General features: G+C 44.6%; 1 protein-coding gene across 2 annotated transcripts in view; it reads left to right on the plus strand.

The window, feature by feature from the left end:
• The window catches only part of LOC124797855 (semaphorin-1A), a 909,059-nt gene that overhangs the window by 141,083 nt on the left and 741,130 nt on the right, over window positions 1-26,846 (plus strand). For both annotated transcript variants that reach the window (XM_047260924.1, XM_047260925.1), the window contains exon 2: window positions 11,528-11,662. In XM_047260924.1, the coding sequence (XP_047116880.1) occupies window positions 11,551-11,662 (112 nt within the window). In that variant the 5' untranslated portion in view covers window positions 11,528-11,550. The remainder of the gene's footprint in view (window positions 1-11,527; window positions 11,663-26,846) is intronic.

The following is a 26,846-nucleotide window of genomic DNA, read 5'->3' on the forward strand; positions in this document are numbered from 1 at the left end:
GGTCCTATTTCATATCGCCCCGCTTCTTGCTTCGAGTGTACGTTATATTCTGACAAGAGGGCACGTTTTTGTTTCTTGATAACAATTTGCCCATTGTACTCGTATTAAAATGTCAATGCTACGAGTGTGGAAAAGATGTTGCGGTTTTGTTTGTTGTCAGAACTCATGCCCAAATTACTGCGGGGCTCCAGAATGGATTTTCGCTCTGCAGCGGATTGTGCGCTGGTTTGAAATTACCAGACAGATTAAAACTGTGTGTTGAATTGGGAACGAACCTGGGACATTTGTCTTTAGGTTGCAAGTACTCAACCGACTGAGTCATCCAAGCACGACTCACCGACCCTCCCTTACAGCTTCATTTTCGGGTCTTTGGGTCGTACATGAATGACAGTCTGTTGAATAAATGCACGCGAAAGGTAAAGGTCCCAGGTTCGAGTCCCACCCCAACACACAATTTTAATGTGACACGAAGTTTCAAATTGGGTATGTTAGTTTGATGTATGGCAGATTGGTTCATCCATTTTTTAGTCGGTAATAAAGCCAGCCACGATTATCAGACTCAGTTTTACAGTATTGACTGCGTGTCCATTTCTCTTTTGTTACAGAATTTTAAACTGAGACTCAGGTGTTTATTTTAATACATGTAACATCTACGCTTAGAACTGTCACCCAGAGTTTACTTGTTCTCACAGTGGTTGGCTCTTTCCTTGTTATTAGTGGTAAGCCATTATATGTACGAGGATTAACATTTAGCATTTTTCAGCTAATTTTAATTTTATTTAGTGTCTTTTCGTGACTGTATTACGGTTTTATTCAAGCGTAATGGAAGGGCATGTAGAAATGGGTCCTTCCAAACGCGATTTTTTTTTTACCATCCGTTGTAATGTATTGATAAGAAACAACTGTGCGTGGTGTCATTGTTGGATGGCGTTCATAGTCTGTGTCCATGAGCCATTGTCCCAAGAAGATTGCTGAAGAGACAGGCACAGATCCAGTATTCGGTTCTTAGGGTTTCCTTACTGTCTCCGTTGGCCCACTCCTCCCTCGCCTCTCCCCCTGCGCCCTCCCCCCAAAGAAAGTGTAACTTCCAGTCACCCCACGTTACGTGTGCCGCAGACGTGTACAATTTTAGTAACAGCTTTTTAATCTATGAATACTACCTTGGTTTAGAATAACCATCACCGTCATTATCATCATCATCATCATCATCATCATCATCATCATCATCATCATAAGTAGTTGTGCTCATTGCTTAGCATTGTGACACTGTGATCCTAGTGTGTCCAAGCCTGCTGAAGAGGTAGACTGAAGTTGTTCTTGCTTTGATCCATCCACCTCCTCGCTGCTCTCCCTTTTGGTTTCGTGCCCTCCATCATTCCTTCCGTGATTATTTTCTCTAAACTTTCTGCACGTCAAAATATGGCCAAAGAACTGCAGAATTTTTTTGGTTGGCATTAGAAGAAAGGTGCGTGGAAATACTGAATTGCTCGATAGTGGGCGTATTAGTTTTCTTTTGAACCTTTCTATGGTCAGCATCCTGCGCCAGCATTACGATGCTTACTTCTGCTCTTAAAAAGTCTATATTTTGCTAGCTTTAAAAAACATTGAAAACATGAGCGTTTCAACAAGTCGAATCTTTCTGTTGTTCGATATGGATCTGTTTCTACCAGATTTTGGTTAGCTGCTTCGTAGCCACTCGCTCTTGATTGGTCTTCTCACCTTCACGACGTCCCGTGTTGACCCAAAACAGAACAAAGAATGAATGACTACCTGTTCTTTTAATCGATTTGAGAATAGGACCTGAGGTCCTCGAACAATTATCAAGATCCTCGAACAATTATCATGAGTTTAGAGCTGCTGATGTTGATGTCTGATCCATACGATAGACTAACGTCCTTTACTTCGATTAGTAGCTCAGCAAGTTCGTCTTCGCTCATGGCTAAATGCATGGTTTCATCAGCAAATCGGAGGTTATTAATAGTTCTTTCACTAAATGAGATTCCATTAGTCCAACCATTAAGAGCTTTCCTAATGACATGTTCGTATAGATTATGGGCTGCTGGGGGCATAGGATACAACCATTTGTCACTCTTAGTACCCTGAAGAAATCACCCGTGCAGGCATTGTTCTTCACAGATGCTTGGTGGTTATTGTATAGACATCTGATCAGTGCTGTCAGATGTGTGGGATACCAAGCTCTTCAAGCATCTGCCAGAAATTTTCCCAGAAAATACAGTCAAACGCTTTCCTATATTAAAGCAAGCAGATAAAAACAGGAACACAGAATTCTCGCAATTTCTCGTTCATTAGTCGCATGTCGAGAGTTTGTTCACGAGTTCCTTTTACTTCAGCAAAATCTGCTGTTCCTGATTGACCCGTAAGATAGTAAGTTCTTCTTGATTTCCACACGATCGTTAATTCCAGAATACAACTTTTCACAATACTTTTTCAACCTCGCAACAGCGTTTTCCTTGTCTCCGGTAGGGTTGCCATTCTCTTCGTCTACCACCCACGTATGAGGGTTAAATTCACCTGTGATGGTACCAGGTTTCTTGAAAAGACTACGAACTTGATTGTAATTATTATGTTCTTCTATTTCTTCACAGACACCGTTAATGAAATGTCTGATCCTTTCACAATTGCGCTTTATTTCACTGCACAGTTTCCTATGTCTGCCCTGATCCTGGGTAGTGTGTATACCAGTTCTCTTCAGACAGCTTCTCTGTAGTGTGGACTGTGGTATCCAGGGATGTTTTGCACTTTGTGGTTGTTATGATGTTGGAACTGACGAGGATACAACCTCCTTGATTCAAGTACATGTTTATAATGTTGGTGCTCCCTTATCAAGACTGATGTCGTGGAGTTTTGATCTTAACAGACTCACCGAATTGCCGAATAGCATAACGACCAACGAATTGCACTTCAGAAAACTGTAGCCCTTGAAAAGCTTACGTCCGAAATTTGTAAGTACTTGTCACACAGTAAATTTAAGAACTGTAATAACAACAGACTTAAAATTTTGATAATGTCATACTTTACACATTAGAAAATCGAAGTGTGCACGCACTGTTAGCAGCATTTCACTAAGCATCAAGGTTGTGAACACCGAACACCGATCTCCTAGCTATGGGTATACGAGCGTGTAAATGAATTCAGCCTTTCTGCTACTTATTATTTTTAGTGGTGGGTATTTTTTCTGTTGTGCTTTACTAAACTACCTGTTGTTTTCTGATTCTACCTGTGGGCTCACGAAATTTGTCGGGTATCTTGTTGGTAGCAGGTGGGATCAGTCTTTGAATGTGCATCCTTATGTGGCTGGAATGCTACCGGTCAGACCACGTGAGCTGGCTCTGACGCAAGCAGCTTGAGTTAAAAGTAGCTTATAAGTTCCTCTCCCTTTGAGAGACTCTTAGTTGTGTTCTTCTTTCACAGATGAGGCCTACCGACCTGTTCTGGCCTTAGTTCCATGTTTTAATTGGCCGTCTTATGTCCCTTTGGGTACGTATTGTAAGACCATCTGTGGAATTCTTGTTCCTTCCATTCGTTGCAGATGTTTCTCCCAGTTTTACGTTCTTCTTCTTGTCACCCACTGCAAAAATATTCAGTTCGCAGCTATGTTTTCATTAGGAATTGTTTCCAACGTAGTGCAACCTTTGACTGCTTGTGAAAATTTCATTTGAGCCGCCTGAACACGGCTAGAATCTTTTCTCTTCATAATCCAAGATTCACAGTCATACAGTAGAAAAATTGTATTCATCACTTTATACAATTTCATTTTTGTCCTTTTCTCGTTACAGTGCTACATATACTTTGATATCTTTCTCACCTGACGTCTATATCCTTACGTTCGTTAAAAGTTATATAGTTCCCTAGGTAACTGAAGGGCATAACTTGGTCCAGAATGCGATCTTCAATTAGTTTTATTTCGTAATGGTTATTACCCATGTAATGCCGTTGTCTTAGTTGTACCTACTCCTACCTTAAAAATATGGTCCTCTCCAATTAAGTTTAAAAGATGGATTGATTTTTGTTCTTTACTTCAGAATTTACCATTAATACGCTGGTATGCAAAACGTAACCACGGAATTAACTTTCGCATGATGTGTCACTGCCAACTGACATAGCGCGATGAAACTTTTACCATACATAGGACTGACGGAGTACATCGAAAAAATTCAAAGAAAGGCAGCACGTTTTGTATTATCGCGAAATATGGGAGAGAGTGTCACAGAAATGATACAGGATTTGGGCTGGAAATCATTAAAAGAAAAGCATTTTTCGCTGCGACGGAATCTTCTCACGAAATTCCAATCATCAACTTTCTCCTCCGAATGCGAAAATATTTTGCTGACACCGACCTATATAGGGAGGAAATCAGAGCTCGTACGGAAAGATACAGGTGTCCATTCTTTCCGCGCGCTGAGATTGGAATAATTGAGAATTGTGAAGTTGGTTCCATGAACCCTCTGTCAGGCACTTAAATGTGATTTGTAGAGTATCGATGTAGATGTAGATACATAGAATGACTAGCTGAGGTACAGTGCAGAAGGTAACTGAGAAGTACGCAATGAGACGAACAGAAATGAGACTATTATTCAAAGACAATAATTACAGTGAAGTCACCGCGAATAAAGATGGTCCCTTGGGCCTTACAAACGGCGGGGCAAGCCTCTTAATAGGGTGTGTGGTCAGCACGGACAGCAGTGCACGCCCTGCAACGTGCTCCCACGCTGGACACAAGGCTGTTGTGATAGGACGTTCCATTGCTTCACCAGCGCGGATGACAGCTGCTCGATAGTTATTGTGCGTGCGGACGTGCCACAGCGCGGCTCCCCGACGCACCCCACAGCGGTCGATGGAGTTGACGTCGGGGACAACGGGCCAGCCAGTGCATTCGCCGAATGTTCTCTCGTTCCAGGAGCTGCTCCAACACTGCTGTTCGAAGCGGTCGCGCATTGTCATACATAAAAATTGAAGAGCTGAGTGCACCGCAGAAAAGACGCACATAAGGAAGGAAGGAGTATTGAGTCACAACGTTGGCCATTAAAGTATAACGTGTTCAAAGATTTGGAGATCAGTACGTCCATGGAACATCATGCCTCCCTACAACGTGGACACTTGGACCGCCAAAACGCTCGTGTTCTACAATGTTCCTAGATGCGTCTTGAAAGGAGGGTATAAGATGAACATCAACAAAAGCAAAACGAGGATTATGGAATGTAGTCGAATTAAGTCGGGTGATGCTGAGGGAATTAGATTAGGAAGTGAGACACTTAATGTAATAGATGAGCTTTGGTATTTGGGGAGTGAAATAACTGATGATGGTCGAAGTAGAGAGGATATAAAATGTAGACTGGCAATGGCAAGGAAAGCGTTTCTGAAGAAAAGAAATTTGTTAACGTCGAGTATAGATTTAAGTGTGAGGAAGTCGTTTCTGAAAGTATTTGTATGGAGAGTATCCATGTATGGAAGTGAAACATGGACGATAAATAGTTTAGACAAGAAGAGAATAGAAGCTTTCGAATTGTGGTGCTACAGAAGAATGCTGAAGATTAGATGGGTAAATCATATAACTAATGAGGAGGTATTGAATAGAATTGGGGAAAAGAGGAGCTTGTGGCACAACTTGACTAGAAGAAGTGATCGATTGGTAGGACATGTTCTGAGGTTTAAAGGGATCACCAGTGTAGTATTGGAGGGCAGCGTGGAGGGTAAAAATCGTAGAGAGAGACCAAGAGATGAATCCACTAAGCAGATTCAGAAGGATGTAGGTTGTAGTAGGTACTGGGAGATGAATAAGCTTGCACAGGATAGAGTAGCATGGAGAGCTGCACCAAACCAGTCTCAGGACTGAAGACCACAACAACAACCACCTCTTGGCATTTTAAGTTATGTGAAGCGTCACATCTCAGACTGAATCTGCTCTCATCTCAGAGCTCGCGGTCCCACTCCTCGTTGGCTTAGTCCCTATACTCATGGCACCATCTCAAACGGTCCCGCCGATGTGCGGATGCCGAAGGAACACTCAGTGTACTGATCATCCGGCAAACAGACTACTCCCATGCAGTGGTCGTTCCATTGTGGGTGAGATCGTGTGCCTTGTAGTTACGTTAAACGTCGTTGCAGTTGCAGGCGCTGTTTGACATGAGTCCCTTCTTGCCTGTTGCACATTGTAGCGGCCGTTTGCTGCTGTAGTTGACCGTGGTCGACCATTCCTCTCCTTTGGACAGCCTGTGGTTTGGCGCTCTCTATGTACATGAAACAATGTTGTAAGCGATATCAAGCTCTTGGGCTACGGTCGCCACACTTCCTTCTCCTTCCATTTTCTCGATGACTATCCCGTGTTAAGTAATGTCCAGCTGACCGTCATAAATTACAGTGACTTCAGTCTTTGATTTAAAGTGTATTTCTATTCATTTCATTGCGTATTTCTTTCAGTTAACTTCTGTACTATACTGTAGTAGCTCTTTGTATGCATGGTCCAAGTTTCACCGAGCTATGTTATTTGGCAGTGACACAGGATGTGAAAGTTACATTCATCTGTAAGTTTCGAACATCAGTATAAAATTTCCTCAGCAGTAGTAGTATGTTAATTTATTTGTTCTTGTTTATAAGGACCCCGTTTCTTTCAGTTTTCTGATATTATCGTTTACATACATTAAGTAGGCGGAAAAATACACCTTTGTGTCACATCTTGGTTTATTGAACTCTTTTTACCCTGCGCAACTGGGAGCATCAAACATAAAGGTTTCATTACACAGCCTCTTGCATTTTATTAATCGATATGGATATCCATATTTTACTGTAATCTCCCAATCGTGTAAAAGCCTCACCACTCATCAATCCTAAAATGAGCCCAACAGACCCTTTGTTTTTACGGTATTATATTCTCCGAAAGTTAGCTATCATACCTGGGAGCTACATATATGTTAAGTTGTAAACGCTTCTAGAAAAATAATGTTTTTGGTGGGAGGGAGAGATAATTCATGACTCCATAAACCTCCCCCCCCCAATATCTCTCTCTCTCTCTCTCTCTCTCTCTCTCTCTCTCTCTCTCTCTCTCTCTCTCTCTCTCTCTCCCCTTCCTCTTCCCCCTCTCCCTCCCCAAACCTCCTCTCGTCGCTTTGGTTTTCAAATGGCTCTGAGCACTATGGGACTTAACATCTGAGGTCATCAGTCCCCTAGAACTTAGAACTACTTAAACTTAACTAACGTAAGGGCATCACACACATCCATGCCCGAGGCAGGATTCGAACCTGCCGCCGTAGCGGTCGCGCGGTTCCAGACTGAAGTGCCTAGAACTGCGCGGGCACAACGGCCGGCCCTTTGGTTTTGGAACAGCGTCTGTTACGAGGCAGGACTTTTTTTTATCACTGACGTAAGCATTTAATTAATATTTAACAAGGGCCTTGATAACAATGAGGAAGTGGGGAGAAGGTTTATGGGGTTCTGAATTCCCCCCCCCCCCCCCCCCCAGCCCACCCCACCCCACCCCACCCTACCCCAAGAAAAAATTTATTGTTGTAGAAGCATTTATAATTTTAAGTATATTAATTTCCAGGTGTTATAGCTAACTTTCGGAGAATATAGTATCATAAAAACTAGGAGTCTGTCCGGCTGATTTTTGGATCGATGAGGAAAGAGGTTCTTATATAAGTAGGAGATTACAGCAAAAGGTGGATATCCAAATCACTTAATAAACTGTCAGGAGTCAGTATAATGGAACTTACAGTATGCTTAATGCTCTGTGGAGGGCAACAGACAGATTCCGTATTTCTAGATTTCCGGAAAGGGTTCGACGCGGTGGTCCATTATAGACTGTCAAAGAACGTTCGAACACAGGGAATAGGTTCACAGATGTGATTGGATGGTTCGAAGACTTCGTAAGCTATAGAACCCAGTATGTTGTCCTCGACGGCGAGTGTTCATTAGAGACAAGGTTATCTTCAGGAGTGCTCCAGGGAAGTGTGCTAGGTACGCTTTTATTCTCTATATGCATAAATGATTTGGCGCACAAGATGGGCAGCCGGCTGCAGTTGTTTGCTGATGACGCTCTGGTGTACAGGAGGTGTATTGTAGGAGGATACAAGACGAATTAGACAAAATTTCTGGTTGGTGAGACGAATTATAGCTAGCTCTAAATGTAGAAAATGAATATTGATGTGGATGAATAGGAAAAACAAATCTCTACTGTTCAGATACAGCATTAGTGGTGTTCTATTGTCAGAGTCAAGTCGTTTAAATATCTGGGCGTATCGTTGCAAAGCTGTATGAAATAGAACGAGCATGTGAGAACAGTTTGTTTATTGAGAGAATTTTAAGAATGAGTGGTTCACCTGTAAAGAAGATCCCTAATAGGACGCTGGTACGACCTATTCTTGAGTACTGCTAGTGTGTTTCGGATCCATACCAGGTCGGGTTAAAGGAAGACATCGAAGCAGTTCAGATGCGGGCTGCTAGAATTGTTACCGGAGCTTCGAACAACGCGCAAGAGTTACGTAGATGCTTCGGGAACGGGAACTCAACTGGGAATCCCCAGAGGGAAGGCGGCATTCTTTTCGGGGGAAACTATTCATAAAATTTAGAGAACCGGGATTTGAAGTTGACTGTAGAACAATTCTGCTGCCTCCAACTGCGCGTAAGGGCGACGAAGATAAGATACGAGAAATTAGGGCTCATACAGAGACATACAGACAGTCGTTTTTCCATTGTTCTATTGGCGAGTGGAACAGGAAAGGAAATGACTAGTAGTGTGTAACATCATAGATTAAGGGTCGACCTGCGACAGCAATCGCACAACTTGCGTACGGGCGACTAGACGCCGCCGCGAGCGCTAAGAGTGCATTGCGATCGCAGGCGCGCGTGTTGCGTACGGGTCGCGAGGTGCCGCCAGGAGCGCAACCGTACATAAGTGCCTACGGAGTTCGGCCAGCTCTCATTTTGTTGGCATCTCATTTTTGCCTATTCTCTTATTTGCTTAGTTGCTTAGCTCTTATTCGTTTATGGCTCATGTTATTGTGCTCTCTTTCAGCCATTCTGATTTACTCCCAATTGAGAAGTGCTAATTTTGGCATTTCACTTTTGCATATTTCTCATTTTGCTAATAATATTCTCCTTAGCTTTTTACAGTTGAATTGATTAACATAGTCTCATGTACTGTTTGTTCATTTCAGCCTGTTCATATTTTGATGGTCTTTAAATACTGTAATAATTATCGGAAGCATTTCTTCCCTTAAACTTGTGTAAAGTATTCTCTGTGTAGGATTTGTTCTGACACAAGTGTAAGGTTTTGAATATAAATTATATACGAAACTGTGCTTTAAAAAGCACATATTTTTTCAGTTTGTACTACATCAGACGACGATTTTGTGATATGAGGGAGAAATTTGAGGGACGAACCCGTGGAAATAGTCTTAAGTGATCCCCTTTAAAAAATAAAAATTCGTGTGACACTGAAAGACGTGACACTGTAGGCACCATATATATATATATATATATATATATATATATATATATATATATATATATATATAAAAACACCGAAGTGGCCGTGCGGTTCTAGGCGCTGCAGTCTGGAACCGCGAGACCACTACGGTCGCAGGTTCGAATCCTGCCTCGGGCATGGATGTGTGTGATGTCCTTAGGTTAGTTAGGTTTAACTAGTTCTAAGTTCTAGGGGACTAATGACCTCAGAAGTTGAGTCCCATAGTGCTCAGAGCCATTTGAACCATATATATATATATATATATATATATATATATATATATATATATACAGGGTGTTTCAAAAATAACCGGTATATTTGAAACGGCAATAAAAACTAAACGAGCAGCGATAGAAATACACCGTTTGTTGCAATATGCTTGGGACAACAGTACATTTTCAGGCGGACAAACTTTCGAAATTACAGTAGTTACAATTTTCAACAACAGATGGCGCTGCAAGTGATGTGAAAGATATAGAAGACAACGCAGTCTGTGGGTGCGCCATTCTGTACGTCGTCTTTCTGCTGTAAGCGTGTGCTGTTCACAACGTGCAAGTGTGCTGTAGACAACATGGTTTATTCCTTAGAACAGAGGATTTTTCTGGTGTTGGAATTCCACCGCCTAGAACACAGTGTTGTTGCAACAAGACGAAGTTTTCAACGGAGGTTTAATGTAACCAAAGGACCGAAAAGCGATACAATAAAGGATCTGTTTGAAAAATTTCAACGGACTGGGAACGTGACGGATGAACGTGCTGGAAAGGTAGGGCGACCGCGTACGGCAACCACAGAGGGCAACGCACAGCTAGTGCAGCAGGTGATCCAACAGCGGCCTTGGGTTTCCGTTCGCCGTGTTGCAGCTGCGGTCCAAATGACGCCAACGTCCACGTATCGTCTCATGCGCCAGAGTTTACAGCTCTATCCATACAAAATTCAAACGCGGCAACCCCTCAGCGCCGCTACGATTGCTGCACGAGAGACATTCGCTAACGATATAGTGCACAGGATTGATGACGGCGATATGCATGTGGGCAGCTTTTGGTTTACTGACGAAGCTTATTTTTACCTGGACGGCTTCGTCAGTAAACAGAACTGGCGCGTATGGGGAACCAAAAAGCCCCATGTTGCAGTCCCATCGTCCCTGCATCCTCAAAAAGTACTGGTCTGGGCCGCCATTTCTTCCAAAGGAATCATTGGCCCATTTTTCAGATCCGAAACGATTACTGCATCACGCTATCTGGACATTCTTCGTGAATTTGTGGCGGTACAAACTGCCTTAGACGACACTGCGAACGCCTCGTGGTTTATGCAAGATGGTGCCCGGCCACATCGCACGGCCGACGTCTTTAATTTCCTGAACGAATATTTCGATGATCGTGTGATTGCTTTGGGCTATCCGAAACATACAGGAGGCGGCGTGGATTGGCCTCCCTATTCGCCAGACATGAACCCCTGTGACTGCTTTCTGTGGGGACACTTGAAAGACCAGGTGTACCGCCAGAATCCAGAAACAATTGAACAGCTGAAGCAGTACATCGCATCTGCATGTGAAGCCATTCCGCCAGACACGTTGTCAAAGGTTTCGGGTAATTTCATTCAGAGACTACTCCATATTATTGCTACGCATGGTGGATATGTGGAAAATATCGTACCATAGAGTTTCCCAGACCGCAGCGCCATCTGTTGTTGAAAATTGTAACTACTGTAATTTCGAAAGTTTGTCTGCCTGAAAATGTACTGTTGTCCCAAGCATATTGCAACAAACGGTGTATTTCTATCGCTGCTCGTTTAGTTTTTATTGCCGTTTCAAATATACCGGTCATTTTTGAAACACTCTATATATATATATATATATATATATATATATATATATATATATATACGTCACGAGTGGTACGGAGCACCTCCTGCCACGCGCCTTAAGCTGGCTTGCGAAGTATCGATGTAGATGTAGACAGCAACATCATGCTTATTTGATGTTTGTTCTTCGTTTGAGTCGTGTGCTGTGCTTACAGGTGTGTGTGTGTTTGTGTGTGCCCGCAGCCCGTGGCTGGTGGCGATGTGAGATGCCTGGCGGACGGTGTCTCCTGGTGGCAGCCGCGCTCTGCCTCGCGACGCCCACCGCCAGCGCCACGCCCTGGCAGGAGAACGTCCGACCCAAGATGTACGTCCAGCTCGGTAAGTACCCGCAGCTGGCGCCGACGCTACTGGCTAAGCGGTGGCATCTCTTCCAAATCGCAGTAGTTGAGAATTCGTAGTGTTGACAGTAACAACTTAATAGTGTCTGGCTGCAATTTCAGTCGCAGCTAGTAGTAATGAGTAGCAACAGAAAGCAGCATTGAACATTATGTTACTTGCCACCTCCTGACCGACGTTCGTACTTCTACGAGGGTGATTCGAAAAATAACAGCAAACTATTTTTTTGCGAAGCGTGTCCTTATCTCTACAGATGCCATCAAGATCTCATTTTTCAACGTAACTACCCTTCCTTCCGATACACTCCTCACACCGTTGTACCAACTTTTCTATTCCATTCGAATGAAAGTTTTTTTAATTGCAGCCCCGTCAGCAACTGTGATAGACAAATATTTTGAGGAATCAGCCTCAGTTGCGCAAATTTTCTGGTCTTTACCAGGTTTCGGCTAAATTAATCTAGCCTTCTTCAGAAGCATAAAATTACTATAACGTGCTAGAGAAAGGCACAGTCCACATTAAAATTAAAACTTATAGTACCGTGGTACCATGTCGAACTAAAACTACTTAACTGAAGTCCAGCCCCGGCATGTCTTCACCACGCAGTCGGTTGGCCGCGGCAACTACGTTGGCACTGACCGTTGCACGCGGAATTCATGGTGCCACGGTACTATAGGTTTTAATTTTAATGTTTACTATAACATGCCAGAGTAAGGCACAGTAGTTTTATGCTTCTGAAGAAGGCTAGATTAATTTAGCCGAAACCTGGTAGAGACCAGAAAATTTGCGCAACTGAGTCTGATTCTTAAAAATATTATCTTAGATGGTGCTCGCAACCTAGACTGCACCGCTCCTTTAACCTCATCACACTTTCAAATCGTCGTCCTCTGAGAACGTCATCTTGCTTTCACCAGTGAGCAATCTAGGCACACATCGTGCACATAAAAGACAGTACTTGAGAACCTCACTGATAATGGTATGAGCAGATACCACACCGATACTCAGTTCCTGGCTAAAGCGTCTACGGTAATACGCCGCTTCTGACGAATCATGGCGTGTATCTCGTGAACTCGTGTGTCTTAAAGTGTTGCACTAAACTATTCCCGATGTGAGCTCTCAACTGCAAGATCTGGAATTCTCACATTTTGACTCGCTCTGTCATCAAAGTCACAAGCAAGTGTTTATCAATAACTACTTGGCGGAAAATTTAGGCTTGTGGCACGGCTTTGGCAAGGAGAGAATGAATTTTCACTATTCACTCACAGTGTATTTCACATTTATCAATCGTCCCTTTCAACTCTCTTCATGACTTCAATGGCACATTTAAAAAATACTCCATTCGCACATATTACAGGCCTGAACATGTCACTTCTGTTGCACTGACACAGTTTACCTGGCCAGAAATGTCAGCAGATACACTTGCCACTGCCTGTTGGTTGCTACTTAGGACTAATCGCACTGTAACGTCTACGGTGATGGAGTGCGAAGTGATACAGTATGAGAATTTGTAAAATGCAATTGTAAACTGTGTCAAACCGCAATCAAAATCGGTTGCCGGAAAGCAGCGTTTATAAAAATCATAGATACCAGAAAGTCACACTTTACCACATCCCTACAGCCAGCATCTTCGCATTTAACACGCCAACCATGAGGCGGCTGCACTTTTCCACAAAATATTCGGTATTCATTTCACGCCTGCGCACAATGTAGTTTCCTCTCACCTTGTCTATCGTGATGTGATGTACTACCCTTTATATACATACGTAAATAGAGATATTCCTTTTCGACTGCCTGAAATTCCATGCACCTATACATCTAACAAACTGATTGGGCCGCCAGTCTCTCTGTGAAACGTTAATCCCGTGAAACAAGTGTAATTTTCTAAACTCTGATCAGGCTCCTCTCACTGTCTCGAAGCCCCAAAATACATTCGTAGGATCGGAGTATTGCAGTACATCAACGTCGGAAGACTGACAACAATAAATAAAATAACAATAAATAAAATTAGACTAATTCTTCTCCCGTTCTCTGGTACACACCATTCAAAGATTACGACGGACAGGAAAAACAGCGATAACATAAAATACCTATAAACTCTTAAAGAGAAAAAACACTTCCTACTAAGGAGAGCACGCCAGCGTAAATTAATTGGAGCTCCATTATTTCTCTCAGGAAATTCCATACTTTTAGGTAGTTTGAAATTGCGGTATCGGCCGCCATCCGTCGCAAGTTAGGCCGCCACGTTTCCTACAGCCGCCACCACGGCACTGGGGCGCTGCCACGAACGATTACGCCGCTACCAAATGAGATGAAAGCGTCCCCTCTCCGGAGCTCCAACGGCGGGTGTTGTTAAGTTCGTACATTCATGCACAGAGCCTTATTTTGTGTGTTTGCCAGTTGAATAACATTTACAGATTTTAAAGTGGCCAGGGCTAGACGTTTTCTGAATAGACATTCTGTTGAAGAGTGACTGATGTATAAATCTTTTGTACCTGTATGTATTTCTGCATTCAGTCTGCTGTTAGCAACTGATGCTGCCAATATAGCAACAAAGTTACGTGTTTTTTTTTTATATACATTAGATGTAGAATAAATTCATGTCTGAATTTTCTGTTCATGAACGACATCTGTTCCTTGCACCTGTATCCACTAAGAACCACCCAGCGTGCAAAGAAAGACATAACAGAAACGTAAGGCTTAACTTACCCTTAAAATCCCAGTCTCTTCTGGAACCTACTACATGTAACTTACAAATCTGTGGTATCCAAAAGGTAAAGAAACTACAGCGAGTTCCCTTCAGCAGTTTGCTTTCAGTTGCGAACACTGCGTCTCTCCGCTCCCCGAGGCAGGGACTCCCGACGTCTCCATTCGTGTTGATTACTCGTAATCGCCCCTCGCAGCGCTCCTCACTCGCTTTTCACGCTTGCGGCCGACACATTTTCGCTTTTTGTTTGGTTGTCACCAAAATGCATAAAACCGAGCTCCTGCTGATGAGTCAGCTCCCTTCCCGCCTCCCACTGCCGAGGTGAATATACGATACTGCTGTATTCCTGAAATCACATACACTACTTTACAAAATGAAAGCAACACTTCGCAGCTGAAAACCTACACCTCCACAGCCTCAAGAGTTCCTGCAGCAGCTACAGTTCCATAACTACACCAGATACCGCGTAAGCCTTTTCTCCGCCGACAGGTTGACTTTGCTGTGTCCGGCGGTTCGTTGACTACCGTATCTGAGCGCGTGGGCGAGCCCGCCTTCTGGCTTCACAATGGCGCTGTACAGTACACGCAGGCCAGGCCACACTCTTCTCCGGGTACCATTAGCCAGATCATAATATTTTCCCTGCGGCCGGCATCCACAGCTGGTTTCCCCCGTTGACGTTAATCTAAGAAAGACAGGTACGTAGTTAAACATTGCGATTAAGTTCCCCTTTAAACCTGCCATTACAGCCACTGTCACAGCGGGCATCTCGTGCCGTGACCACAGTACATCGTAGTGATGCACTCATGTGCGTTTTTTTTCCCCTCATTCCACTTCTAACTTTGGTTGAAACAGGAAGAGCAATCTTATCTCTATGAAGCCTAACAAAGAAATATTTTTGTTACGTGATTTTAAATGTGTAACAATAGCATACAGTTCGCGAGGGCGTGCTGAAAAGTAATGCCTACATCTTTGTTCTTCATATTTACGTATTTGCAGCCCTCTGTCGCTAGAGGGCTCTGAATTGTAGCGTGTATAATGGCGGTGTGTAATGTAACTATGCCGGCGCGTGAGAAACAGCGTGCTGTAATCGGGTTCCGAATTCGAAAAGTTCCTCCACACTTGGGGCACTCTCTCCCTCAACATGGCAATGCTAGACCACACACGATCGGTGTGACATCTGCAACTATCCGACGACTTGGCTCCACTGTCATAGATCATCATCCACACAGTCCCGGCATTGCACCATCCGATTTTCATCTGTTTCCAAAACTTAGTTAACATTTTTTCGGACTTTAGTTTGAAAGCACATTGTGTTCCGCGAACCACTCCGTCACACTTGTAGCATTGTGACATGGTGCGTTATGTTGCTGAAAAATCCCATTGCCGCCCGGAAACATGATCATCATCTTCGTGGTCTGCAGTCGGTGTACGATGCTCCTTGGCAGTCATGGTTCCTTGCACGAGCTGCGCTGGACCCATCGAATGCTCCCCCAGAGCATTGTGGAGCCGCCGCCAGCTTGTCTCCGTCCCACAGTACAGGAGACAAAGAGATGCTCCTCTGGAATACGACAGATTCGCGCCCTCCCATCAGCATGATGAAGGTTTCGGGATTCATCAGACCATGCAACTGTCTGCCAGTGCCTCAACGTCTAGTACCGATGGTCACGTGCCCATTTCAGACGTAGTTTTCTACGAGATGCATTCAAGTTCTAAGACTTCCGATTTTTTTTCCAATTAACTACTCACCCGAAATCGATGAAACTGGCGTTACTTCTCGACGTAATCGCCCTGCAGACGTACACATTTTTCACAACGCTGACGCCATGATTCCATGGCAGCGGCGAAGGCTTCTTTAGGAGTCTGTTTTGACCGCTGGAAAATCGCTGAGGCAATAGCAGCACGGCTGGTGAATGTGCGGCCACGGAGAGTGTCTTTCATTGTTGGAAAAAGCCAAAAGTCACTAGGAGCCAGGTCAGGTGAGTAGGGAGCATGAGGAATCACTTCAAAGTTGTTATCACGAAGAAACTGTTGCGTAAAGTTAGCTCGATGTGCGGGTGCGTTGTCTTGGTGAAACAGCACACGCACAGCCCTTCCTGGACGTTTTTGTTGCAGTGCAGGAAGGAATTTGTTCTTCAAAGCATTTTCGTAGCGCGCACCTGTTACCGTAGTGCCCTTTGGAACGCAATGGGTAAGGATTACGCCCTCGCTGTCCCAGAACATGGACACCATCACTTTTTCAGCACTGGCGGTTACCCGAAATTTTTTTGGTGGCAGTGAATCTGTGTGCTTCCATTGAGCTGACTGGCGCTTTGTTTCTGGATTGAAAAATGGCATCCACGTCTCATCCATTGTCACAACCGACGAAAAGAAAGTCCCATTCATGCTGTCGTTGCTCGTCAACATTGCTTGGCAACATGTCACACGGGCAGCCGTGTGGTCATCCGTCAGCATTCGTGGCACCCACCTGGATGACACTTTTCGCATTTTCAGGTCGTCATGCAGGATTGTGTACACAGAATCCACAGAAATGCCAACTCTGGAGGCGATCTGTTCAACAGTTATTCGGCGATCCCCCAAAACAATTCTCTCCACTTTCTCGATCATGTCGTCAGACCGGCTTGTGCGAACCCGAGGTTGTTTCGGTTTGTTGTCACACGATGTTCTGCCTTCATTAAACTGTCGCACCCACGAACGCACTTTCGACACATCCATAACTCCATCACCACATGTCTCCTTCAACTGTCGGTGAATTTCAATTGGTTTCACACCACGCAAATTCAGAAACCGAATGATTGCACGATGTTCAAGTAAGGAAAACGTCGCCATTTTAAGTATTTAAAACAGTTCTCATTCTCGCCGCTGGCGGTAAAATTCCATCTGCCGTACGGTGCTGCCATCTCTGGGACGTATTGACAATGAACGCAGCCTCATTTTAAAACAATGCGCATGTTTATATCTCTTTCCAGTCCGGAGAAGAAAAATCGGAGGCCTTAGAACTTGAATGCACCTCGTATATCATGGTGTTAACATTGGCACACGCATGGGTCGTCGACTGCAGAGGCCCATCGTTAGGAATGTTCGGCGCACTGTGTGTTCACACACACTTGTTCTCTGCCCAGCATTAAATTCTGATGTTAGTTCCGTTATGCGCTCCTGGAAATGGAAAAAAGAACACATTGACACCGGTGTGTCAGACCCACCATACTTGCTCCGGACACTGCGAGAGGGCTGTACAAGCAATGATCACACGCACGGCACAGCGGACACACCAGGAACCGCGGTGTTGGCCGTCGAATGGCGCTAGCTGCGCAGCATTTGTGCACCGCCGCCGTCAGTGTCAGCCAGTTTGCCGTGGCATACGGAGCTCCATCGCAGTCTTTAACACTGGTAGCATGCCGACGTGAACCGTATGTGCAGTTGACGGACTTTGAGCGAGGGCGTATAGTGGGCATGCGGGAGGCCGGGTGGACGTACCGCCGAATTGCTCAACACGTGGGGCGTGAGGTCTCCACAGTACATCGATGTTGTCGCCAGTGGTCGGCGGAAGGTGCACGTGCCCGTCGACCTGGGACCGGACCGCAGCGACGCACGGATGCACGCCAAGACCGTAGGATCCTACGCAGTGCCGTAGGGGACCGCACCGCCACTTCCCAGCAAATTAGGGACACTGTTGCTCCTGGGGTATCGGCGAGGACCATTCGCAACTGTCTCCATGAAGCTGGGCTACGGTCCCGCACACCGTTAGGCCGTCTTCAGCTCACGCCCCAACATCGTGCAGCCCGCCTCCAGTGGTGTCGCGACAGGCGTGAATGGAGGGACGAATGGAGACGTGTCGTCTTCAGCGATGAGAGTCGCTTCTGCCTTGGTGCCAATGATGGTCGTATGCGTGTTTGGCGCCGTGCAGGTGAGCGCCACAATCAGGACTGCATACGACCGAGGCACACAGGGCCAACACCCGGCATCATGGTGTGGGGAGCGATCTCCTACCCTGGCCGTACACCACTGGTGATCGTCGAGGGGACACTGAATAGTGCACGGTACATCCAAACCGTCATCGAACCCATCGTTCTACCATTCCTAGACCGGCAAGGGAACTTGCTGTTCCAACAGGACAATGCACGTCCGCATGTATCCCGTGCCAACCAACGTGCTCTAGAAGGTGTAAGTCAACTACCCTGGCCAGCAAGATCTCCGGATCTGTCCCCCATTGAGCATGTTTGGGACTGGATGAAGCGTCGTCTCACGCGGTCTGCACGTCCAGCACGAACGCTGGTCCAACTGAGGCGCCAGGTGGAAATGGCATGGCAAGCCGTTGCACAGGACTACATCCAGCATCTCTACGATCGTCTCCATGGGAGAATAGCAGCCTGCATTGCTGCGAAAGGTGGATATACACTGTACTAGTGACGACATTGTGCATGCTCTGTTGCCTGAGTCTATGTGCCTGTGGTTCTGTCAGTGTGATCATGTGATGTATCTGACCCCAGGAATGTGTCAATAAAGTTTCCCCTTCCTGGGACAATGAATTCACGGTGTTCTTATTTCAATTTCCAGGAGTGTAGTTCGCCGCCTGTCCTATTTTGCCAATGTGTACAGCCTACGACGTCCGACATCTGTTATGAGTGGTGGCCACCCGACGTCCCGACGTAGTTTCACCTTGGTTTCACCACGTGTTGAAAACACTCCTCGAACACTTGTGCCGAGCCTCTGAACCATCACGATCTGCGCTTGTTCAAACTCAGGTAGATCGGGCGCCTTCCCCATTCTACACGCGGACAGCATGCTCACTGATACTACATGCACCGTGCGTGTATCATTCCTCGCGGTATGACGCTGCTATCGGCTGGACGAGTTAACGGTAGCAGGTCGTTGGTCACAATGTTCTGGCTCATCACTGTACGTTATTTCAGAGAATTGGTGAATGCAACATCTAGAATATGGATATTATAATGCACACACTGGTATTACACACTATACATTACCTGTATTCGACTGAAAACCGCAAATGGGATGCAAATGCAGTTGAGTTAACGGAAACTTCGACTAGTATGTATCAGTTCGTTGTAGAGCATTGTTTAATATGCCTCTACCAGCATTTCGCTGTTCAAGCCATGGACGAGTCCTGAATCTACTTTGCGATTTTCTCCGCTGTTCTTCGACAATTGCTAACAGAGTTTACGTAGATATTTTACGCACGTGCGTTTTCGTAAAGAAACTCTGTGGCTTGCGAGCCCAATAAAGCCGACAGCTGTCCCTGGAGAGCGCTAATCAAGTTAACCAGCTCGACACTCTTGCCGACTGCACTGTCTAGTGTGGCGTTGGATTTCGGTCCACGTCAACGTTAGCTTCCTCGTCCCGTGAGGACGGCCTCAAGCAAGTCGAAACTTGCTTCCATCTATAATGGCCTCGTCATCGACAAGACGTTTAACTCTTATTTTTATTGCTGCGATGAGGTCCAGCTGTATACTTAAAAGACTGAAATGTGGAAGCACATTAGTGCTTTGCTCACACCAATTTTTTACTCATACGTAATTTATTTACTTGGGAGAAAATAAACTTAGCGTCCCTATTGAACCTTTAAAGTGAATCATTCAGGAGAACGCGGGATTGCTTCCTTGTACGAGACAACTGCAGATTCCTTGTCCAGCTGAAGAAGTGCTGTGTGGCTATCGACGAGCCGTCGTTAGGATGGAACAAAGAACTTGGTGTGGCGCTGGTCCACGCAGCTGTCGCCTTGTCAGTTCTGTTAGCCACGGCATGACGTCATGCTGCCCCCATGGCCTTTGCTGGGCGCGAGGAACCTCTCGCAGGCCGTTCCCCGTTATCTTACAGACGTGACGTGCTCATCTTTAAAGAGGGTATCCAAAGCCAATGCTATCAAAATTACACAAACTTGCAGCTGCCTGGAAGTACTACACAGTCAGAAGATTGATTTGATGCTCTCCGCACTAGAGTATCCTGTGTTAAGTCTCTTCATATCAACGTATCTACTGCGCTACGTGACATGTATTCGCAGTTGCGAATATGGACTACCATCAGCTGTATAATGGAATGACGACAATGAAAATCCGTGTCGGACAGGGACTCGATCCCAGATTACGAGGTTATCGCGAATGGTTGCCTTACCATTAGGCTATCCGTCAGAAGCACGATGCACTGTTCCTTAGGACATGTGTGCCAGTAAGAAATATATGTATGTAATGAATTCGCAGTTGCGAATATGAACAACTGGACAACATCATTGTTCGGAGACGAATGATCTAGTCATTAGCACGTTTCTTGCATAAAAGGAATGCAAGATACATTAACAAGATCTGCCTTTAATCTCATGCTGATTGCTATGAGCAAAGACAAATTGACTGAACGCAATATCCATTCAGTTTATTCGTCTCTCCACAATGATGTGTCGACTTCTCTGGATCGTGTCGATAACAAATTATGCAACAGCTAAAACTCATGTAGTTACCCACACTGGAAGTACGTAAACTTAAAATAATTACAATAGTTCTAAACAGATACCACATTTAATTACTGGAAGCGAGCAAAGTATGTAATTTCAGCGCAAGCTACACAGCATATCTGTTGCTACGACAGACAACCGGAGAAAGACAAAGTAAGTGTGTCGGAGCTGGCGCTGTTACACGAAAAAAAGAGAAAATTTTTCCCTGCTCTGTTCTATTTCAGCGAAAGGTCATTTCAACATCGCTGATCGATAAATTTCCCCTACTGCGTAAGAGAATACAATTATTACTTCTCGCAGAGACTATTACAGAAGAAACATAAGTACAGGATAATGGCTTTTTAGTCTATCGCTTCTTTTAGTCCAGTTGAGCTACAAAACTCTGGTTTGCCCAGTCTGATTCTCCATCCCTTCGTTAGTTAAACAATTTATCCACCTAATCTTCAGCATTCGTGTGTTACGGTTCAAATGCTCGTCAAATAAACAGATTATATTCACGTATGTGTTCGTTTGAGTTACTGAATATGGACCCTTGTCGTATGTTGAGTATCTGAAATGCAATAAATAATAATCAAACTATATTTTAATCGAAACACGCGCATAGTATAGACATAGCAGGCACACGGTCACAGTTCTTAACCTTCTCCCGTTTACCTATACGTGAACTCTACTGTCCAACTAAAATAATTCTGATTATCTTGAATGAAATTTGCAGTCGGTAATTAGGTCTGAGAGAGGGGTAGAAGCAGCAGCGTACGTCTACCACCATCAGTTGATTTTGGTCTCAATGGACATAATCAAGTGGTCAGTATGTACACATCTATGTAAATAAAAAAAATCAGTTGCGGCATGTATGAAAGATCACCTGAGAACTGCTTGACCGATATGGTTAATTTTTTGTGTTCGTAATTGTAGATGGTAATTGTATTTTTGGTATGAAAAAAATGCTTACAGTCTGACGGTTCTGCTGTCACACATTTATACAACAAAAAAATTGATTTGAGTTATTTATACAATACAGAAATAGATAAGTAATGTATAAAGGGGAAATGTTGTTACAGAAAATCTCGAAACGTTCTTCGCTGATTTACTGCAAATTTTTACACTACACTCTAATAAACGTCCGGGCGGACATAAGCTATATATTTTTGTAATATGTAACATATTAATGGGAAGCGTAGTTTCCACAAATTTAGAAAAGTTATTGACCGATGTACTTCAAATGTTTACACGATACTATAACGAACATGCGGACGAACATAGGTTATTCATTATTGTAATGTATTACGTATCTAAATATATGTGTAATATATAAAGGGGAAACGTTACTATCAAAACTCTCGAAAAGATATTGACGAAATTATTTGAGATTTTTCCTGGATACTCTACTGAAAATTCAGAAAGAAATGGACATGGAGAGGGAGGAGAAGGTTTTACACAGAGGGATGAGGGCAGGAGGAGATGTACAGAGAGAGAAGGGGGTTGAGAAAATGGGGGGAGGGAGGGAGACCAAGGAAGTTAGGATGTGTGTGCAATTCCTATACATATTCAGCAATTGAGAAACATTGCCGGGTACGCTACTGACTTACAAAAATACGCGTAAAATCCAAATTACAGCACCGTTTGTACAGAAATTCATGTTCTGAAAATCAGCAGACAGAGCATTTCCGTATTCAGTAATTCACACACAGACTGGTTGGCAAGCAACGTTCATTCATGACCTGATTGCTTTCTCGAAAACAAAACCTGTTCATTGAGGACACAGTGATGACGGAAGTTGTTGCCGTTGAGTGACTGCAGGAGCGTACCACACGACTCGGACAAAATTTCGAATGGCAGCTTGCTAAATGTACAAATGCAGATGAGCAGGAAAAAACAATCCTATAGTGTTCAATTGAAGCATTGGTTGTGTGCTGCTTGCAGGGGCGTTTCTACCATTATGCAAGATCAGGCGGCCGCCAAGGCGGCAAAATTTTAGGGGCGACAAAGGGCAGAAAAAATTAATTTCAGATCTAACAGTGAGAGCCGGCCGTGGTGGCCGAGCGGTCCTAGGCGCTTCAGTCTGGAACCGCGCGATTGCTACGGTCGCAGGTTCGAATCCTGCCTAGGGCATGGATGTGCGTGATGTCCTTAGGTTAGTTAGGTTTAAGTAGTTCTAAGTTCTAGGGGACTGATGACCTCCGATGTTAAGTCCCATAGCGCTCAGAACCATTTGAACCATTTTTTTCTAACAGCGAGAAATAGAGCGAATGAGGAGAAAAAATAAAAAGAGGAAAAATTGAAACGCCGAACTGTTTTTGAAAGCATAAGGAACAGTTACATAATGAGTGTTTACTTGCTTTGACACGGAAGCAAATACATTGCCTCTACATTCCTCAAAACTAAAGCAGCCGCTACTGAGTACCTTGTAGAAATGACTTACACCGCTACGCCACTGGCTAATAAAAATTACAGAGCTCTGAACAGAAAATGCGAACAAGCCGACAGTAGTGTTTATTTAATCGCAAGAAAGTGGATGACGAGAAAGATTATATTTATTCCTCATTCTAAAAATATGCCTGTTAAAACAGAAACGAAATGCCACTACATTATCCAGACAACGTAGCTTGACGCTTGGCCTGTCTCCCGCCAGTGTAGAACTCAAGGAAAGATTCATTCGCACCAGGAAATAGTTCCATACTGTTATTAATCCATTTTCTTGTAATCAAATAAAATAAGTAATTGATGCCAAATTTGGTTGCACTGGTATGTTCAGTTGAGATCTAGTTTAAAATGTTCACCTCATTGTTCCTGTTTCAATTATTTTGGGAAATTTGAAAAACTGAGGACAAAAAATAAGAAACTGAGGGCATTTGTTGTCCTCAGTCAGTTTTAAAGAAATTAAGGATAAAGCAGAGAAAATGAGGACTGTACCCAGACATTGAAGACGTCTGGTCACCTTAGTTTAATGATTACAAGGGTAACAGGAGATTTTCAATGTTGTGCTGTTGGATGTTAATGGTTACGGTGGGGGTGGGTAACAACAGGGAGATAGACGGTAGTAAAAGAAGGGGGGTGGGCGCCATTTTTCAGTTCTCGCCTAGGGCGATACACTTAGCAACGGTCCTGGCTGCTTCAAACAATCGTGTCGCTTAAATAAATAACTAGGCATAACGTTGCAAAGCGGTTCGAAATGGCGCAGTATTTTCAGAATGTACGAGGACTGTTGGCATGTATCTGAATGCACCAAAAACGTTGTATGTAGTTCTCAGTGAGATCTTCCACCAGGATATGCGAAAAGATCTTTATCGTATGGTACCCCCACAGGAGACAGTCTTCCAGTGCGAGGAACTCTGGGAAAATTGTTGCCTCTCGGTGCGACGTCTCCGTTATTTCGGCTGCGCTAAGCCGAGATTACTATTATAACACGGCCGGGCCTTATGCAGGGGCTTCCCGGGAGGCCGTGTAGCGGCGCCAGGCGCACGTGCGAGGTATATTGCAGTCCCAGGGGGGCAGCCCCGCCGACGCAGACGTCGACGCCGCCTCAGACTAATAACGCCGGCCGCGGCCGGGCCAGCGCTGCGGGCCAACTTTCGCAATATGCCGGACCCCCGTCATTAACCGCTCACACACGCGGCGCGCTTTTTTTTGCGGCCACTCGTTTCTTACCGGGATTATTGGAATTTTCCGCGGTTTTTCGCCGCAGTCTCTTAATAACACATTCCGTCCCAGCCAGAGTAGCCGCTGTTCTGGTTGACCGCCGACCCGCCTCAGCCTCCACCCCCCCTCCCACACCCCTCTGCTCACAACCTTGTACGCTCTCCATATGAATTTTTATAACTTATTACTGTAAATGGAAGCGGGCAGAATGACGTGGTCACTCGCAGAAGCCATCTGTTTGTACCACCCACGAGGCTAGAGTGCTTTCCGTTTACCGTGACTGACACACACACACACACACACACACACACACACACACACACACACACACACACACTCATTTTTCCTGTGATACCAAGCTCTTAATGAGGTCCCAATTTTTTAGCTGTAACTCCATATTACGTGCCCAACTACGTATTAGTCAGGTCCGAACTTGCGTTTCTATCACGACTGCGAGATTAATTTTTTGCAGGCAGAGTATTTTTTCCTCAGTGATAAATATTCCAATTTTTCCACGTCTGCGTGTATTAGTCAGTGGCATATGTTTCGTTAGGGATTATTATTATTATTATTATTATTATTATAGGTGAGTGAAGAAATGAAACCTAGAGAAGTGAGAAAGCTTTGTATAAAGCATGGTGCGCACTGCGGCGTTGCGAAGCGCAGCATGAACACTGAGCAGTGCTTTTGCCTTGCCCCGCGGTGAAAAGAACAGCAAGTCAGAGGGCGCATTGCAGCTTCCTACCACACTGATTCAACAATGCTAAGTAATGACTCGTGGATCTGATCCTAAATAATAGACGTATCTCGCCTTAGGTTCCAATTTACCCTCACATAACGGCTGCGTCATGTTATTTTTGTGGTAAGTTCTGTGGGACCGACTGCTGAGGTCATCGCTCCTTAGACTTACACACTACTTAATCTAACTTACGCGAAGGACAAAACACACACACTCGAGGGACGACTCGAACCTCCGACGGAGGGAGCCGCGCGAACTGTGGCAAGGCGCCTTCGACCGCATGGCATCATTATTATTATTATTATTATGAGGGGCGATCAAAAAGTTTCAGTTTGAGGGCTTCGCTGCAGCGTAAATGCAACGTAGCGCGATTCCGATGATGGTCTTTAAGGACCGACATGTAGACAAGGCATCATATGGCATTCGTGACTTCCGACGTGCGTGCGCTAAACGCGGAAATGTGAACTATGGCGACGTTCTTGCCAAACGCGTCCAAATGGGACCATTGTGCTGTTATCCTCTTCTCAGCTGCCGGAACACAAACACCAGTAGACCTTTATCGGAGAATGAATAATTTATATGGGGAAGCATATCTGTCGAAAACCACCGTTGTGGAATGGTGCGAAAAGCTCCATGCTGGCCGCGACTCGACACAGGAAAAAATGGTTCAGATGGCTCTGAGCACTATGGGACTTAACATCTGAGGTCACAATTCACCTAGAACTCAGAACTACTTAAACCTAACTAACCTAAGGACATCACACACATCCGTGCCCGAGGCAGGATTCGAACCTGAATTTCAGTTATATGAATAAAGTGAGTTGTTCAGTTTAGAAATAAAACTGTTTTACGATGTGCTCATGTAGGCTTAGTTCACTAAATACATATAGTTTATTACTCTCCTTCTGTCATCTGCTGTAGATATTTAGCCAGACTTCGTCCTGTAGTGTTAATCCGAGATTTATGTCACCGTATGCAGCGACTTACTGTACAAATATTAACGTGGAGAGCTGCACTAAAACAGTATTTGCACTGAACCCAACAACGTGGAAGCAAGGTGGCCTGCTTAGAACTGTGATAATTATTGCCTCACGGTTGACCAGTAGATCTAAATTATTACACAAACATGCACGCAGGTGAAGCAAACTTGGGGCATTTTGCTCGTGACTTAATGGATCATGCAGTGAAAAGGGCCAGAGCTCCTGTCCCTATCAGACTGGTTGCGCCGCGACAAAAATGTGCTATCCGAACACAATATTATTGCACTTGGCCTCCTGGAGGCGTTATTGGAAACATACGTGGTGAAGTTACAGTAAACATGTACAACGATGACTAAGGAAAACGCATCGCAGAGTGCATTCAGGATAGTCGTGCGTGTACTACCAAGTGGTTCAACGTGTCCTCGTGAAATATCGCGATAAAAACTCATTATATCCCGACCTAAGCTTTCTTATCCCCAGGTGCAATAATATTGTGGTCGAAAGACAGACAGAACGCCGCTCTGCGGCGCGGCACGTGGCCTGGAATTTCGGCGGCCAGGGCGCTTCGCAGAACTTCTCGTTATTGCGTCGTGTGAGTCACGCAGAAGGCGGCCGCCGGCCTGCAGTCCTAGCCAGCGCCGAGTTGT

This window comes from Schistocerca piceifrons, chromosome 5 (genome assembly GCF_021461385.2).
Source record: "Schistocerca piceifrons isolate TAMUIC-IGC-003096 chromosome 5, iqSchPice1.1, whole genome shotgun sequence".
In the NCBI taxonomy this organism is placed as follows: Eukaryota; Metazoa; Arthropoda; class Insecta; order Orthoptera; family Acrididae; genus Schistocerca; species Schistocerca piceifrons.